Genomic DNA, 17,397 nt, shown 5'->3' with positions numbered 1-17,397 from the left:
GCTGAAGCACCTCTAAATTGAATCCCAGAACCCCTAAAAATCTGAGAGATTTTTAATTTTTTTACTGTATGTCCTCAGTATGTCGTGTGTGTATGACAGTGTTTTTTTATTCCTGTATTTATTACTTTTCATACCTTGATTGTTGTTGTTTTTGTCTCTTTTAAATGGCACCTCATGAGGACTGCACCTTTCAATTTCGTTGTAATTGTTGCAATGACAATAAAGGCATTCTCTTCTATTCTATTCTATTCTATTCTATTCTATTCTATTCTATTCTATTCTATTTTAATAAACTACAAAAGTTTCAAAACCATGCAGTACTTGGTTGAAACGTAATGTTTTAAAAACAAAAATACAGCAGCTCCACAGCCTTTTACGAGTTGTGCATTGCATTTCAAATGAAAGTCCAAAAAATATCTCCAATGTCAATTTTTGGTATTATTGGTACTCACTACATGAGGCTGGTTTACTCCAGAAACATCCATATTGTTTATATGCAGTTGTGCTCATAAGTCTACACACCCTGGCAGGATTTATGATTTCTTGGGTAGTTTCTGTTGTCATTATGATATCAAAAAAGTAAACACAGTTGTTTGACAATAAATGGCTTCACACAACCACTAACCATAAGTGAAAAAAAAGGTTTTCTCTTATCATTCATATTCTCTGAAAAATGGCCAAAAAATCAAAAATTCTGCCAGGGTAACATATGAGCATACCTGTATATGTTGAGGAGCTGCTGTATCAAAATTAGTTGTCTTTCCTCAGAAATTAGGGTTACTATATGTTTCTTTTATGATTCCAGTCCATTTCTCTTTTTCTGTGGCTCAGCATTTAAATAATTTTTATCAGATTTGATGGTTTAATCACAGACTTTCCCAAAAAGTGTTATACTTTTCTTTCACAAATGTGGGAATGAAATTGCACTAAAATGAACAAAACAGTGAAATTGATCTTGCACAGCTCAGCACCCCTAAACATTCGATCCTAGAATAACACATCTGCACTGTGGAAAGGCACTTATCAAAGCTGTATGTAACTTTGGATCAATCTGTTTAGTTTGTCTACATCAAAAACATCATTCTTATCTCATCTAAGGCTTTAAAATGTTTCAATTATATAATCAGATATTCAATCACCTTCATTGCTCCTTTTTAACTGACTTTAAAGTATCTGAAATTTCCCTTCAAGCAGTTCCAAAATAATTTTAAGGGGAAAGACACCTTATAAGTTGATTTTGTTTGCTTAAAATTACATTCTGAAGTGGCTCTGATCAATATTTATAGATTTAAAGGACTATTTCATGAAGCTGAAATTCCTGTTTCACTTTAGCAGTTATGAGGGCACTTCTGGATTTAAAATAGATCACTTTACTATGATTATTTTTTAACAAGGATAGCCTCTTTGAAAGAAGCATCTCAAAGGGGTCTTCCAAAATGAAATGCTTCATCTGAAAACTTCAGCATCAATCCTATTGTTTTTGTCTCAATAAGAAGCTCCACTTTTGGTTTGAATGTGCCTTGGTTTCAATTTAAAGTTTCTGCACCTGTTTGTCTGAGCTTACCTTGTCTTCTTTATAACCACACTCTTGGATCTCACATCTTAAGTAGTAATATTATGCAACCCTAAATGCTCTTCATATTTAACTTGAAGTGAGAGGGAGATGGGTGCCTTTTCAAATGAATCATCACACCTCGACATAATCACCTGAGCTCCTTTCAGTCACTTTGTTCAGACTGTAAAGTCGTATATGTAGCTGATCTCGTAGCGGACCCCCGGGACTTATTAAAGTGAAAATATTCTAGGTGGGACTTTGATAACATGTGTGAGGTGTGTTTGATCATAGAAAGAGCAAGGACACAAATTCAAGAAGAAACATTGTTTTTATATTTCAAAAAGAATCTAGGAACATAATGGAAAAAACAAACACTGGGTCTGAACATCCAGACAATTGAGATCCAAAAATACATTTTCTTAGGAAATATTAATTATATACAAAACATACAAATTTATATTTTAGTTTGGGCCCTCAACAAGGTAGCCCCATTTTAATATTTTATTAATAAAAATAAACTTTTAAATATTTAATCCACCCATAACTTCAATTGAGGCAGTTTTAACATTGAAATCAAACAAGATTCCAAACAACTTAATCCACTTTGCATTTGCATGCAATAACAACTGTACACCCTAAGTCTTGAACTTGCATAAAAAACAAAAGGCAGAAAAAAAGTCTCTGATTCAAACTTTAAGCACGAGAGCCCTGCAGCTGTGAGAGTCTCTGCTTTAAAAGTTCACTTTTCCTCCTCAGCTGCTCTTTGAGTGAGAGGAGTCTCTGTTCGTCCGTCTGCATGCTGTAGATGCACTCTGTCGCCTTCTTCAGGATCACCACCTTGGCCGCCTTCTCATTGTTGGCCACCTCAGGGATCTCGTCCCGCAGCGCGAAGAAGCTCAACTTGAGCTCGTTCCTCCTCTGGCGCTCCAGAACGTTATGAGTCCTTCTCTTGTCGTAGTCCTCTGTGTCGGACGTCCGGGGACTCGAACACTTGCGATTGCTGCTGATCTGTTTGAGGACCCTGCTGTGGCTGTGACTGTGACTGCTGCTGCTGCCGCCTCCTCCTCCACCACCACCACCACCACCACCGCCTCCTCCTCCTCCTCCTCCTCCACTGTTACTGCTGCTCTCCAGCTTCAGCCTCTTGACAGCCGGCTGCTCGTGGTGTCTCATGGATGGATGGGCAGCGTAGTTATGCTGGTGGGTGGAGACGTGGCACCTCTTCAGTACGAGCGGGCTGGGATGCCTGGTTTCGGTTGGGCTGGGGTCACACCGCTTCACTGACTGCCTCTTCTCCACTGTGACTACATCAATCTCCTCCTCCTCCTCTTCCTCCTCCTCCTGGTCCTCCTCCTCTTCTTCTTCTTCCTCCTCCTCATCATCATCATCATCTTCTGCAACACAAGACAGAAAGCAAAAGCATCACAGTCATGCACTCGTGCTGCATGCAGGGACTACAATCTCTCCTTCCACATGAGTTGGCATTACAGCCTTGCCCCCTAGCTAATCTCACAGCAGCATGACAGCATGTCTCCTGCCTGCAAATCTCATGAATTAAAACAATCATTGACCTCATTTTATACCAAATAGTCTATGCACTCAGTGAACATTGAGCAGGGAGAAATCCTGCTTGCAGAAAAAGGGGTGTGACGCTTACCTGAGTCACTACAACTGCTGCTGCTGCTGCCGCTGTTGGGTGGCGTGTCCAGCCCCAAATCCTTACTAGTCGGCGTCCCAGCGCTCTGTTTGGGTGTCTCTGCCACAGGGTAGGGGAAAACCACAGACGGATCGATGCACTCAGCGGCGGACGTGTTCAGGTCTTGCAGGTAGCTGCTGTTTAACCTCCATGCTCCTGCACCGGCAGAATCCGCGCACTCCACTGCCGCCGCAGACTCCTTCCGCGCGGCGTGCAGAGAGGCGAGCCTCTCTGAGACCACCTTCTCCAGCTTGGCCGCTGCGGAGAAGCCGCTCCACATGCAATCCTGAATGATGATTGACTTGAGGAAGGTCTGGGAGTAGTCCGCGTCGCAGATGATGCTCTGGTTGACTGCGTCGTCCCCGAGGAACTCGGTCACCATTTCCAGCTGATCCGCCGTGGAGGGGAAGAGGCTTGACAGGGACGGCCGGCGGCTCGGGGAGAGGGGAGGGGTCGGTAGCAGCTCAAATTTCTTCCAGATGTCTTCGCTTGGTGCCGGAGGCTGAAGCTGCTGAGGGTAGAAATCCTCCTCCTCGTTGTCGTAGTAGAAATACGGTTGGAGAGAGTCGTAGTCATAGTCATAGTTTTTACTTGCCAAACTAGAATTTAGCGGCATGATGTCTCTGCTGCTGCGTGTGTCCTTATGGTGAAGCTAAGTGAAGGAAGAAAACAAAAAATTAGACTCTGAAGGTTTTGAAGGCTCAATGCATCCGTGACCGTAAGCAACATCACATGGTCACTCCAAAACATCAGCCCTAGTGTGCACGCCTTGCATGCATGCACGCAGAAGTGCTGCAGCAGCAGGTGCTCAACTGGGAAAATAAGCACAAGAGGGAAAACCCCACCTTGACTGATCTTCTGAATATCAACTAACACCCTTTTCTACCTTTGCTAACGTGGGAAGGTGAAGTGCAATCTCCAGAAACCCCTCCCTCCCCTTACCTTTTCAAATATAAGCTGTCGTCTGAAGAAAGCAGGGTGGAAATCGTCCCAAAATGCGCAAAAAGGCAGGAAACTTAGTCCAACACGATTGAAACATTAAATCCTTCCACGGGGGGTGTTGCTGCCGGTTTCGGTGCGGTTGTGTGAAGCATGCATGAAGGGTTGAAAGGCTGCACGAGCGAGCCGGTGAAGACGACACTCAGTCTGTCATCAGCAGCGTGAGAATCACAGCTGAGTGCTCTGCAAGCTGCAATAAAAACCGCCGCATCACTCCCACCACAACTTGGCTCATCCGCTATATCCCTCCGCGAGTTTTCCCGCGAAACACTCACCGGCTTTCAATATCTCAAACAGAACAAAGTAAATCTTCACTTTCATTGACGAAAAAAATCTCTTAACACCTAAAGTGCTGATTCAAGCCAGATGCATATGCTTTTATACATTTAAATAGTCATTAAAGGAGGTCTTCTCCCCGTATGGGAGGTCTACTTCGGTTAGGAAGAAGTGGGAGGGGTCATAGTAGAGTAGAGCGCCCATTGACGGGAGGCATGCAAGAAATACTAATGCATGTAGTAGTAGAAGATAATTAGCGTAGGTTCTTGCACTACTATCTCACTTTAAAAACCCCAAACACCCCAAAGTGTCACAAATGATGTGCTCACACACACATTAGCTTTTCTTGTATTGTAATTCATTGATAAGTGAGGTTAAAGACGAACATTTTACCTGGCTTCATGCAAACTACACACACTTGTTTTTTTGCATCACAAATGTGCCAAATCATTGCATGCAGGGTTCCACCAAATGCCACTTGGTGCTATGTTTGTTATATTTCTGCAGCAGTTTGAGGATAGTACATTTGAAATGGCTGACAGGTGCAGCAGCTTACCTCGGTCTGTCTGTCTGTCTGCAGCAAACTGGCTGCTGGATCAGGTGGATTCGACAAGTGTTGTTGTATTTTGGATTCGTGCAAACTTTAACAGTAAGCGCTCCTGTGCAACCGAACGTGTCATGTCGCTCGGTTCTTTTTTTTTAAGTTGGGCAGATTGGCACCAATTAACTAGAGGAAGGAAGTAATTAAAGGAATCAGATGGGTATCGCAGTTGGATAGAGGTGCTCTCCTCGGCTGCGTGAAGGGAGGCGGAAGAGGGGGAGATTGAACGGGCTCGTAGCGCCCTCTGCCGGGCACAGTGCTGCAGGGAAAAGCCTGGACTCCAGCCAGATAGGTGTAGGGTCAAAGACAGATCAAGGTGAGTGTGAACTCCAGGAAACATTTAGCAAGAGAGAGAGAGATTAGAGTTTGACAGAAGTTCAAAGAAACGTGGAGATTTCTGGTTTGAGTGTGAGTGTAAAAATATAAATGACTCAAAGTGACATGGAGTGGGTTAGTGGGGCTGTTTATTGGGGTTACTGGGTCACTTTATACAAAAGTAGTTTAAGAAGCGACCAATCATTTGATATATCCAAGCATGCATCCTTTTGATGAAGTGGGCTTGGATTTACCAAGTGATTAAAGTCTCGTGGGATTCAATCTGGCATCTTACAATTTTATGAGCTAAGAATAAGGTCACATTTTTATGTCTGTATTAAAACAAGAACTGTTGAAAGCATTAAAGAAATATGACATAAAGCAAAACTAAGACAATGAAATATACAAAATATAATTACTTAATACATTTAGTAAATGTATTTCTATTAGATTAAAGAACATTAAAAGAAACCCTCAGTTCAAAATATAGAAATGCAAATTAATAAACCTTTCAAAAAAAGTGATGATAAAAATAAGAAAAAGAAGTACCGCATGACAGTTTTGGAAAAAAAAGAATAGGTGCAGAAAATCATTCAGTTTGAAAAAAAGAACATAAACTTAAAGCACAGGCTCACGGTTCAACAATAGGGAAAATATGTGCTGTTGCATTTAAGTCCAATAGCAACACTTGCAATTACACAAACTAGTGATTTTGAAAAGTGTTTATTCATTTTATCATCAAACTGTTTAAAGGCTCAAAAATCACAATATTCACTTTCACACAACTGCAAAATCTGTCTCTTAATAATCAGAGGTTTTCAAAATCATGAGGTCCATTCAGACTAAGTGAGCATGTGTGTATGAGCCCACTGAGGGGTTTGCTGTTCAGTATTGATCATGGGTATTTATCTGTAAGTGTTCACTTCTGGGGGTTCATAGCGAAATAAATCAATGGATTAGTGAGCAAGTAGAGGAGAGGAAGAGGCAAAAAGGAGAGAAGAGGGCCACATTTCTCCTGTTCTCTGATCCAGAGGAAGTGAAAAAGAAAACCTGACTCCTTCCTCCTCTCCTTTCCTTCTCTCCTTTCCTTACTCTGGGATGCTTTGTGCAGGAGGGCCAGCGTACCCACAGTCTCCTGTGTTGTGGTCATGGTGTTTATCAGCTCCGGAAGTTTCTTGTGTTGTTGCATATTTTCAGAGTGTCTGGAGACACAGAGGGGAGCTTTGAGAGCAGCTGGCATCATTTCCTCTGATAAGTGCAGACTGGAGGTGCCAGGGAAGGTTTAGTTGTTTCTCTCTCTGTCTGTCTCTGTCTCTCTCTCTCTTTTTCAGTAAAACTGGTTCCTCTACTTTTGATTGATACAGTCATTAAGAGGCGTGTACGTTAAAGTGCAGAGGTTTTATTTACAAAAGAAATCATTATTTGCCATTGAGGGCAGAGATTTACTTCTAGTTTGCAAGGGAAAGTAAATATGACTTACAACTTGTAAGTTAAATAACACATCAAACAGCAATGTCACAATTATCTGCTTTCATATTGCCCACAAAGTGCAATCCCAATTGCAAAAAAAATTCGGAAGCTGTGTTGGATGTTGGAAAAAAAACAGAATCTGATGGTTTGCAAATCATTTGCAGTCTTTTAACAACACTCGTAACACACAAATGTTTGGGACTGGAGTTTTGAAAGTAATAAGCTGTTCTGTTCTTGCCTGATATGGGATTTTCTTATGCATCATCTGACGGGCCAAAGATCACATCCATGGAGTACTGGTTTTCAGCTTTGTCCGTTCTGTACAGAGATTTCTCTAGATTCTCTGAATCTTTTCATTAAATTATTAACTGTATATGATAGAATCCTCAAATTATTTTACTTAACAATATTCTTATTTGTTTTAGAATTTGCTCTCACAGAGTGGTGAGCCTCTTCCCATCTTAACTTCTGAGAGACTCCAGTCATGTTACCAACCTGTAGCAAATTACAATTCCAGACAATTAGCAATCTTCCAAACAATTAGTAGGGAGAGTTTCCCCAGGTGTATTTTTTTTTTTTTAGCATTGCACAACTTTTTAGCCTTTTAATTTCCCTGTTAAACTGGTTTGAAACTAGTGGCAGGCATCAAATTAAAATAAGCATATTTTTAATTAAACAATCACATTTTTCAGTTCAACATTTGTTATGTTTCCTGTAAGTTTTATCCAGGATTCACACTGAAAGGCAAGTCATAGGGGTTAGAAGTAAACAATGTTAAATTAATTTAAAGAAAATTTAAGGAAATAACACAAGGTTTCATCTTTAGACCTCAACAGAATATGAAAATAACTTTAACTTCAAAATAAAAGTGATAGATAAAGGTAATATGAAAATTTATGTTATTTTATTTAAAAGGACAAGTGGAACTACTGAAGGCTTCGGGATACCACCAATCAGTGTAACAGAAAAAAAGCATGTCACATTCAGGAGGGAATAAACAACACAAGTTATCAATTTGTCTTTATTGTTTTATCAGTTGATTTTATACTCAAATAATTGTTTTTTATAGTTTAGTCTCAAAAAGTCACAGGCATTTTTCCAACTACAACCTTGATATAAAAACTTTTCATTGCCTACAGTATTACATTTTGCTGAGAGTTAAGGAAAGATACTTTGCAAGACCTTAACTTGAAATACAAGTATTTTATAGTGTAGCATTATGACTTTACATAACAACTGAAATCTCCTGTAGGGAGTTTTTAACTGGCTATGAAACAGATTGAAATTCATACTGGTGCCTCTTTGTAATGTACAAAAAAGAAGACCATGAGCTTGTTTTGTTTTAGTTATTTTTAATGTCTGAGACCACTTTGTCATGAGAGGTGATTACTCCACAGAACAGAACACTTCCAGAAGAGCTGTTTTCTTTGTACATGTCAAAGATTCTTGATGAGTGAGATGTTTGACTGTAAAAAGCAAACAGTTTTGTATTTCAAATTTCAGTACTTTGGCATGCAAAGGAAAAAAAGCAAAAAAAGCAAATATTGTTGTGGCCACAGGGGGTGCCAAAATCAACATAGACCAAAGGTTCCCTTACAGAGGTTTTAATGAAACTAAATAGTTTCAGAGGTGGTATTACTTGAGGATTAAACAGATCTAAATTTTATTACAGCCCTGGATGTCTGACTTTGCCTTTTTATAGAGGAAATACCTTTCATTGTAATGTCAGACTCTTTTTCAAGGGAAGGCTAAATAAAACCAGCTCTGTGTATGTTATCATGTTGCTGACACGGTTGTCCTCAGAGGTTTTCATAATGTGTAAAAACATCAAACTTGCACTTTCATTCATTCAGTTAATTTCTAACACATCAGCAGACTAACAGATAAATGGACAGTGTGTGCTCCTCCTCATATAGTGAGCGCACAGTTCAGCATGATGCCTTCATACGAGGCAGAAAATCAATATCTGTTCAGCTTAGTCGGTGAGAGGAAGCTGCCAGCTAAGCAGCCAACAATGAGAGCATGGCAGATCTGTCCAACTACTCAACAGCTAATTGACTCATTAATTATTGACGGTGACAACAGACAGTTATTGAGCCACTGCCTGTAACTGCTTCAGACTCCAACACACAGTCTAAACCGTAGTGCTCTATTGTGACAGATGATGTTTTCTATTTTGTATGACATAGGCCTTTCTGATGCTTAGCCTCCTATTTGCACAAAAATATACCTAAACATCCAAGGCGAATCTGTTGTTTAAAGAGGTCGCCATATTTTATTGATTCCAAAGTAAGGATGGGAAACTTCACTCCTAAAGGACTATTTGGAGCAATACAAGTTGAGACTTCTATGAGACAAACAAGATTGAATTGAGTGCAGAGTTCAATCAAATGTGGGGACGTCTTGTGTTTGTCATGGTTATGTCTCACTTTCAGTTTCAACAAGGGATCTCAGAGTTTTTCTTATGTCTCATCTTTGTCTTTGTCTTGTTGCTGACATGCTTTCTGTTCCAACTGGAGTTTGAACCAAGAATCTTGTACCTATGAGGCAGCATTGCTAACCTCTACATACAACCAAGCGGCTGGCTCCAGGAGCAGCAGGGGTCACTTATACACCCATTCAAAAAAGCTGATCTTTACAGCAAAAATAAACATGTTTACAGCCTGGTTCATAAAACAGTGTTAGTACTCACTGTATAGGGGATGAATTTATTATAACTATAAGTTTTGAAGATATTAAATTGACAAGTTTCTCATAATTAAGGGCATAGCTGACTTGACTGACAGGCAGGCCCACTGTAGCTGTTATCGAGGAGGCTAAAAGCTCACCTCATCTCCACCTCTTGGCCTCTTGTTAGGTCATCCAAAAGTGAGGTTGAGTCAGCATTTTCAATACGGCGACTGCGGACAATAGGCTTCAATACTCAGCTTCAAAAACAGTGAGTAACGTCATGAAGGCTACCGCCATGTATTATACAGTCTATGCATACAACAAATCAAAGGAGTTGTTCTGTAGACACAACAGTAGGATACTGTTGAAAGTTTCATCGTTTTCCACAAGGTCTTTATCTTTTGATTTCCGCTGACTGAAGTATCTGCTACACTTTTGAATATCTACAAGATTGTAAAGAAATATATACAAAAAGAGGATAGAATTGAAAGGCAGCATGTCAGTGTGGTGGTCAGCACTGTCGCCTCACACAGAGTGGTTTAGGTTTGAATCCCAGCTGGGTCTTTCTGTGCAGAGCTAGAATGCTCCAGCTTCCTCATTCCAGAGACTTTGGAATTATTGTCTGAAATGGAAAGTAAATAAGGTTTATCTTCTTTTCAGTGCATTGTGGTTACTGAAAATCAAAGTTCACTTTACTGTGGAAGGATTCCAAGATGGGCCTTGCTGAGATTCCAACCTGGTACCAGCTAAACGGGGTTAGTGCTAACAATTGCACTCAGGTGATGCCTTACAGTAGTGTGGTCTATGATTTTGAATAGTTACGATCTACTAGAAAGTTGTTAAACCAAAACAACTGTGGTGTGGTGGTTAAGAATGTAGTCTTATTGTAGGACGATTCAAGGCTGGTGATGACTGTCAAGATTGGTGCATATGGTGGTTCCTTGAGGGTGAAGGAGGCAAGGACAATGAAGGAAGGAAGGGAGAGAAAAGGGAAAGTACTGAACAACAGTCTCTCCAACTCGGAGAGAGGTACAGACGAGTACTCCTAATATATGTCATCAAATTACTTTGTGGTTAAGTGTTCTGATCACAAAGTAAAACGACTGTTTTGAGGTTAAGTGCGTTATATAGTGAGTTATCTTGTTAAGACAAAATCCATTATTTTGTATAACCCTACTTTAAATGTCATGGTAGCAACACAACATTTAGAGAAAAGAAGTACAAAATATACAAAACATTTCTTTAAAAAGTTTATACTCAATTCAAAGCTTGATCCGTAAGGCAACTGGACTTGATAGAAATCCTTGAAGACGTTTCAACTCTCCTCCGAAAGGCTTCTTTAGTTCTGACCAGACCGCTTTATACTCAATGTCACTGAAAAAAATGTTCAACTTATTAAAAAGTTGTATTCTGTGTCTTGCAACAGAATACAACTTCTTCCCTAAATCAAAAATAATCCAGATTCTTTTGGAATAAAGTTGTTGCAATCACTGGACCAATCATGGATCTCTAGTGATTTTGATTGTACCATCATGGCCCCTAGAGGGCGTGTTTTATCACCTGGGATGTTACTTGTGTCATTCATAGATAGAGGAAATAATAATTCTACTTAGGTTTGCCACAGAGTTCATCAAATTGGCTATTGTCTTGTTTTTGGTTGAATTATACCAGTATGGTGCACAAAACATATAATAAATACAACTAAAAACAAATATGCACTTCACTGAAAACCACTGAAACACCAATGCACCCCACAAAATATAATACATGTTGTTTGAGGCTTTTAATAATCTGGGAAACTTGTTAACACTTTTACAAGTCATGGAAAATGAAACCAAATTGAAATATGTTCATGCCAATACCAGAGAGCTTAACAAAGATACCACCTCCTTTGGCAGCTACAGGAACACACACACACACACACACTCACTAACATTACAAGTGACGCTCAAGCACATTTATAAGGAATACCTGGGCACCACTTCTGCTTTGTTGTCCAAACTCACACCCACAAAATGAGCAGTAGCACACAAAGTTGGAGAAATGCTGCACTAAACACACTTCTAGACTTGTATAAAACAGCTTGTAAAAGTCAGCAGTAAACTTTCAAAAGAAAACCACCACTGTTACTGAGAACCATACGAGCAGTTGGCAGTATGTTATAAAACAATCCAAACATTATGGAGGAATTATATTGTGGCTTCAACTCACAAAGTGTCCTCGCGGGTATTTAAGCTGTTTAGTAAACATCAGACTTTGGTTACAGCTGCCAGAAAGAGGCATGTCTGCTCGTAAAGGGGTGATTCATCTGGTGACATTATGACAGAAGCTCCCTCAGGCATCGGGGTAAAACATAAACAACTTACTGAACATTACTCAGGCTTTAATCACAGCTCCTTACACTTACACCCTGGCACATTTTCATTTCCTGTTAACTGTGACAGAGCGTATCTGCATACCTGTATGTGTGTGAAAGGGCAGGGCATCAATGTTTGCCCCATAGCTTTCATTCTATTTGTTATATAATACTTTCCATACATTATGCTGCACTTGACTGCTTTTTGCACTTGTGGTTTGATGGTTAAATTAAATTAAAAATAAATGAAATCTATTCAACACATATACAATTTTAAGTTAAAACTAGACAATTAAGCTACAGTCCCATTGCATATATTTGCAAATTATTAAAAAAGGCTTGTATATTTCACATAAAAAACACATCAAGCCAGTTAATAGATCCATTTGCAAAAATTAGCTTTAACCAACATTATGGGATGGTTTGTAAATTGTGTGTCTTGTTAAGTATGAACAACAGCAACAACAAAAACACTGTTATATATGATAAGAATTTTAAAAACAATAATAATAAAAATTAATCGCAATAATAATGATAATGATAATAAATTGTATTTATGGGCTCCCTTCTGGACACTTAAGGACACCTTACAAATGTAACAATAATAAAACACCCTCAATATAAAAAAAGCACTCGATAAATACAATATGAAAAGAACACAATGATTAGGAGGGTGAAATGCATAAAAAAGGTACATGTGAGGTGTTTAACAGAGAATGTGCAGTTCTAAAAAGGTGGGTTTGAAATTAAATTTGGAAGAGAGTCTGAGTTATAGATGGTTAGTGGTAAGGAGTACCATATATCAGGGGTTCCCATAGTCGGGGTCGGGACCCCCTGGGGGGTCGCAAGACACAAATGGGCGGTCGTGAGATGTCTTCCAGAATATTTTTCTTCCAAATTATCTAAAAATAGTACATTTTACCCATTATAGTCAAACATATCATTAAAATTAGTAGCTAAATTGAACTAAAATCTTGAAAATAGAAAGTGTAATGAGTTTTCTGCCTTTCTTTTTGCCAGATGACTCCTAAGTTTAGGGTTAGTGAACAGTTAATTATCAAAAGCATCAGTAGCAGTGGGTTAATTCAAGAAACACAGCCACATGCTCATATAGGTAGGCTGATTTTCTGCAGACCAGCTAAATGAAGCCACATTAAATCACTTTGAGGGACAGTGGGGGTCACAAGTCTTTAGCACCTATATTTTGGGGGTCGAGGGCTGAAAAGTTTGGGACCCCTACCATATATATAAGTAGACTTGTCTTTGAGTTGTTTTTCTCCCTTGGTCCACCAGGTGTCACTCTTCCATTTGCTACTGTCAAATCAGGATTTGTCTGGTTATCTTAAAAATATTTCTGTCATCTAAGGAGAAGCACATGGAAACATAAAGCTTCAGTGGGATGAACACTCTTTCATTAAGGTATAATTCAACATTTAGAGGTTTGTGGATATTTCACCACAGCTCCCTGCTATCTTTAATTTACCTAACCCATGTTTGTATCAAAGTCCAGCCAAATCCCCCCCCTTTGCTTTTTGTTTGCTTGTGTACACAGAAATATTTTTAAATGTGTGTAGCGTTATTCCCCATGACAATACCCCCCACCAGAACAATACCACTTCATTGTCCTGCTGAATGTAAACACACATTGTGCAGCCCTGTGTGTTGTGTGTGAACAAGCAGTAAAAATAACAGCCAGGTTTAGACTCGGTGATGATGTCACGGCCGGGATGCCAGGCCCACGTGCGGCAGCCTCGGGGAGTGTCGACAACAACCGGACTGCGCAGCACAGTCGGCGCAGACAGTCAGTCAGTCAGTCAGGGGCGAGGAGGAAACTAATCCAACCTTTTTGAGGATTATCTCTGTCATCCATATCTGAAACGACGACACAACGGTACGCTTCCTGTTTGATGTCACCTTGCGCCCCCCCCTCTTCCTCCTCCTTGATGATGATGATGATTTGGGAGGAAGATGCGCCGGTCTGAATTTTGCGTTGACCTTCTCCTCAGCTCAGCAGCATCGAAGCTCAACGGCTGCTCCTCCTAACCTCGCAGATCTCGGTTAGAAACACAGGTGCCCCCCCACCGCCGCCTGTCTCAACGCTGATCTCTGATTGTCCTTTTTTTAATCAATCAATCCGAGGCAGATGCCCCTCGCTCTATCATCCCGGCTTGTACTATGGTGGAGTTTCCATCTCTCAGTCCTTACTGGCCTCTCCTCCGCTTTCTGGTGCCTTTGGCGATCACCAATGTTGCCATCGACCTCGGGGAACAGGTAACGCTTCCGTTTTGTTTGCTCCTCTCTGCTCAATAATATATTTAAATCCAGACTGCTGCGTTATCACTGCTAGCAGCGGCTAACGGTTTTAACGGCTTTCATTCTGTTTTTGTGGATATCATATTTCAGCGAGTCTTCCGCTGCTGTTTCCACCGAGCATCATTTTTTGATCTCCAGTGAACACAAACAGCGTATCTGCTCACTGACACTGAAAACACTGAATCTGTCGACGCTGTTTTTGCCAGTCAAAGACCGGCTGGTTGTGTTGTTAGCTGTGAGGGGCTGTGTGACTGTGAAGGGATCCGTGAAGGGATCCTTTAAGGCTTTATATACATTATTTAAGGAGATAGGAGGCCCGTGAGAAAAAAAGGCCCTTCTCTACAGGAGCGTGTCCAAAGGAGAGGGGAGAGGGGGGGCTAGTGGTGGCCTGCCCCAAACCCAAAACCCCTTTTTAAATCAGATTTTCAGCAAGGTGCCTCCCTGTAATCCTAAACTATGATTGGCTATGTGCCTTTTCAGGATTGGGACTCTGGTTGAATCCAAGTGTCAACCTCCGGTCTAAAGATATGAGTTCAATGAGGAAGTGCTAAAAACTGCAATTCATCAAGAATCCACTTGAGGCTAGCTTCAGAAACACCGGAAACCACATAGACACCAATTCAAAAAAGACGATATTTGCAGCATTAATAAACATGTTTACAGCCTGGTACAAAAAACAGCTTGGCTCTACATAGCTTATCTCTCTATCGGCACACACTGTACGGGAGGGGTGAATTTTCTCTAACACGACGGTTCAGAAGATATTAAGATTACGAGTTTTTGCCCAAATAAGGACATGATTGACTTGACTCCCTGATGGGAACACATAGCTGTTGGCTAGGAGGCTCAAACCCCGCCTCTTTGCGTAACACTCTGCCTAATTGAGTTCCGCACTGCCAATATGGCTGCCGCCGATTGGCTTCAAAACAGCGCTCAAGAACAGATGGGTGACGTCACAGATACTACGTCCATTATTTATACAGTCAATGGTGCCACCCTATAATCCGAAACTATGGCTGTTTTCCAAACAGCCAGCTACATACTACCTACTAATGTAGTAGGCAGTATACAGACTAACTCATTTTTTGATCTCCAGTGAACACAAACAGCGTCTCTGCTCAGTGACACTGAAAACACTGAATATATAGACACTGTTTTTGTCTGGTTGTGTTGTTAGCTGTAAGGGGCCGTGTGACTGTGAAGGGATCCTTGAAGTCTTTATATACACATTATTTAGGGAGATAGGAGGCCCGTGAGAAAAAAAGGCCCTTCTCTACAGGAGTGTGTCCAGAGAGGAGGGGAGAGGGGGGGCTAGTGGTGGCCTGCCCCAAACTCCAACCCCCTTTTTAAATCTGATTTTAAGTAAGGTGCCTCCCTATAATCCTAAACTATGATTGGCTATGTGCCTTTTCAGGAGTGGGACTCTGGTTGAATCCAAGCGGCAACCTCCGGTCTAAAAATATGAGTCCAATGAAGAAGTTCTAAAAACTGCAGTTCATCGAGGATCCACTTGAGGCTGGCTCCGGAAGTACCGGAAACCACATAAACACCAATTCAAAAAAAGGCGATCTTTACAGCGATAAGCTTTGTTGCTAATTTCTCTATCGGCACACACTGTACGGGGGGTGAATTTTTTTCTAACGCGCCGGTTCAGAAGATATTAAGATTAGAGTTTTGCCCATTTAAGGACATGACTGACTTTACTCCCGGACGGGAACACATAGCTGTTGGCTAGGAGGCTTAAAGCACACCTCATTACCTCACACTAAGTTTGGTTGAGTTCAGCATTTCCAATATGGCTGCCTCCAACGATTGGCTTCAAAACAGCACTCAGGAACAGATGGGTGACGTCACGGATACTACGTCCATATTTTATACAGTCTATGGGTGCCACCTTATAATTGTAAACTATGATTGGCTATGTGCCTTTTCAGGAGTTGGACTCTTGTTGAATCAAGTATTTGGGCTTTGTTTCAACAGGCAGCTATGAGCTTTGTTTGCATTTTAATGTGGTAAAAAAAATTTGTTGGTATTTTAATTTGTAGACACGTGGTCTACACATCCATCTCTCAAGACAGGTGAATAGGAGAGAAATTAATCTAATGAAAATGAAAAATCCTGCACACTGTTTCACTATGAAAAATACATTTATTAGCTGTTTTAAGTACTCCAAACCTTATCACTCCTTATCACTTATCATTACTTTTTAACATTTAAAAGTTATTATTATTATTGAGTGTTAACATCCATATGATACTCAAAGCTGCTGTTGGTAGTCACAGAGTAAACATCTGTTTAGAGAGAGGGACTTCGAATGTCAACACTATCCCTCCCAACCAGATTTCCTTTTAGCCCCCCAACACAGATCGGCGTGTGCAGTCATGATAGTGCCGGACTCATAACCAATCAGAGGACGTAGTAGGGGCCACCCCTTAACCAATCAGGACAGAGGATGGAGATTAGCTATGATTGGTCCATCATAACGGGAACGAAGGGAATAATAACATTGCTTGATACAAAGGCATTGGAAAACACAGAGATTCCGCAATAGTCTCAAATTACTCCACTTACCGATGAGTACCGATGGGTATTATGACCCTTTTCTCCAAACCCAGCAGAAAAAAAATAACGTTTTTTACACCATTCCTACCAACAGCAGCTTTAAATGTTATGATCAAAGTAGATATAATTAAGGTTAATAAATGCTGTTCCTCCATGTGTCTGTGCACACATACTTCATGCCACCTCTCTGCCCAGTCAAAGTCTGGACCCACCCCTGCTAGTTTATTCTGGAGGGTTGTTTTCTGTCAACTCATACATCGAGCTCCTGCAGATTTGTATCCCTATTTATCCCCCATCCTGTTCATAACAAACCCCACACCATCTCTCCGTGACATATTTACCTTTGTTTAGTCAGTAAACATGAATCATGCCCTGTTCGTGATGTCGGATCATGCACCCGGCTGTTTCTTTCTTCTATAATTGTCATATTTTCCTGCTTGGACATTTCCTGTTCTTTTCCAGACATATGACTGTTCTAGTGGCTGCCCTCTCCTGAGAGACACTGGGCAGATAGTGTGAGAGTGAAAAAAACACATTGTGACTTGGAGATGTTAGGATTAAGCTTATGTAATGGCTCTGTTAGC

General features: G+C 40.6%; 2 protein-coding genes across 5 annotated transcripts in view; one reads left to right on the top strand and one right to left on the bottom strand.

Moving 5' to 3' along the window:
• Positions 1 to 1,864: 1,864 nt before the first annotated feature.
• myca (MYC proto-oncogene, bHLH transcription factor a) lies at positions 1,865 to 5,331 on the bottom strand. Of its 2 annotated transcripts, none has more exons than XM_034705972.1 (3): positions 5,083 to 5,331; positions 3,213 to 3,903; positions 1,865 to 2,949 (listed from the first exon to the last, which is right to left on the bottom strand). In XM_034705972.1, the coding sequence occupies exons 2-3, from the start codon at positions 3,865 to 3,867 to the stop codon at positions 2,249 to 2,251; spliced, it is 1,356 nt and encodes a 451-aa protein (XP_034561863.1). In that variant the 5' UTR covers positions 3,868 to 3,903; positions 5,083 to 5,331; the 3' UTR covers positions 1,865 to 2,248. The 2 variants fall into 2 exon arrangements, with proteins under 2 accessions (XP_034561863.1, XP_034561862.1); XM_034705971.1 differs by lacking the exon at positions 5,083 to 5,331 and adding an exon at positions 4,194 to 4,450.
• Positions 4,729 to 17,397, top strand: part of ankha (ANKH inorganic pyrophosphate transport regulator a) — a 27,156-nt gene continuing 14,487 nt past the window's right edge. Inside the window, exon 1 of one of the 3 annotated variants that reach the window (XM_034705969.1) lies at positions 4,729 to 5,443. Coding sequence is in view for 1 of the 3 variants with exons in the window: in XM_034705968.1 (XP_034561859.1) it covers positions 14,114 to 14,209 (96 nt within the window). In the remaining 2 variants the exon portion in view is untranslated. Of the gene's footprint in view, positions 5,444 to 13,683; positions 14,210 to 17,397 lie in introns of those variants that run through there. The other 2 variants (XM_034705970.1, XM_034705968.1) reach the window with 2 other exon arrangements.

Source organism: Notolabrus celidotus, chromosome 17 (assembly GCF_009762535.1).
Source record: "Notolabrus celidotus isolate fNotCel1 chromosome 17, fNotCel1.pri, whole genome shotgun sequence".
In the NCBI taxonomy this organism is placed as follows: Eukaryota; Metazoa; Chordata; class Actinopteri; order Labriformes; family Labridae; genus Notolabrus; species Notolabrus celidotus.
This window is presented reverse-complemented; position numbering and strand designations above follow the sequence as displayed.

What these genes read in the sequence shown, in the direction of transcription:
- myca (XM_034705972.1), bottom strand. Translation starts at nt 3,867, where the DNA reads ATGCCGCTAAATTCTAGTTTGGCAAGTAAAAACTATGACTATGACTAC. An exon ending in CAGCAGTTGTAGTGACTCAG is followed by an intron (nt 2,950 to 3,212) that starts GTAAGCGTCACA and finishes CTTGTGTTGCAG; the next exon opens with AAGATGATGATGATGATGAG.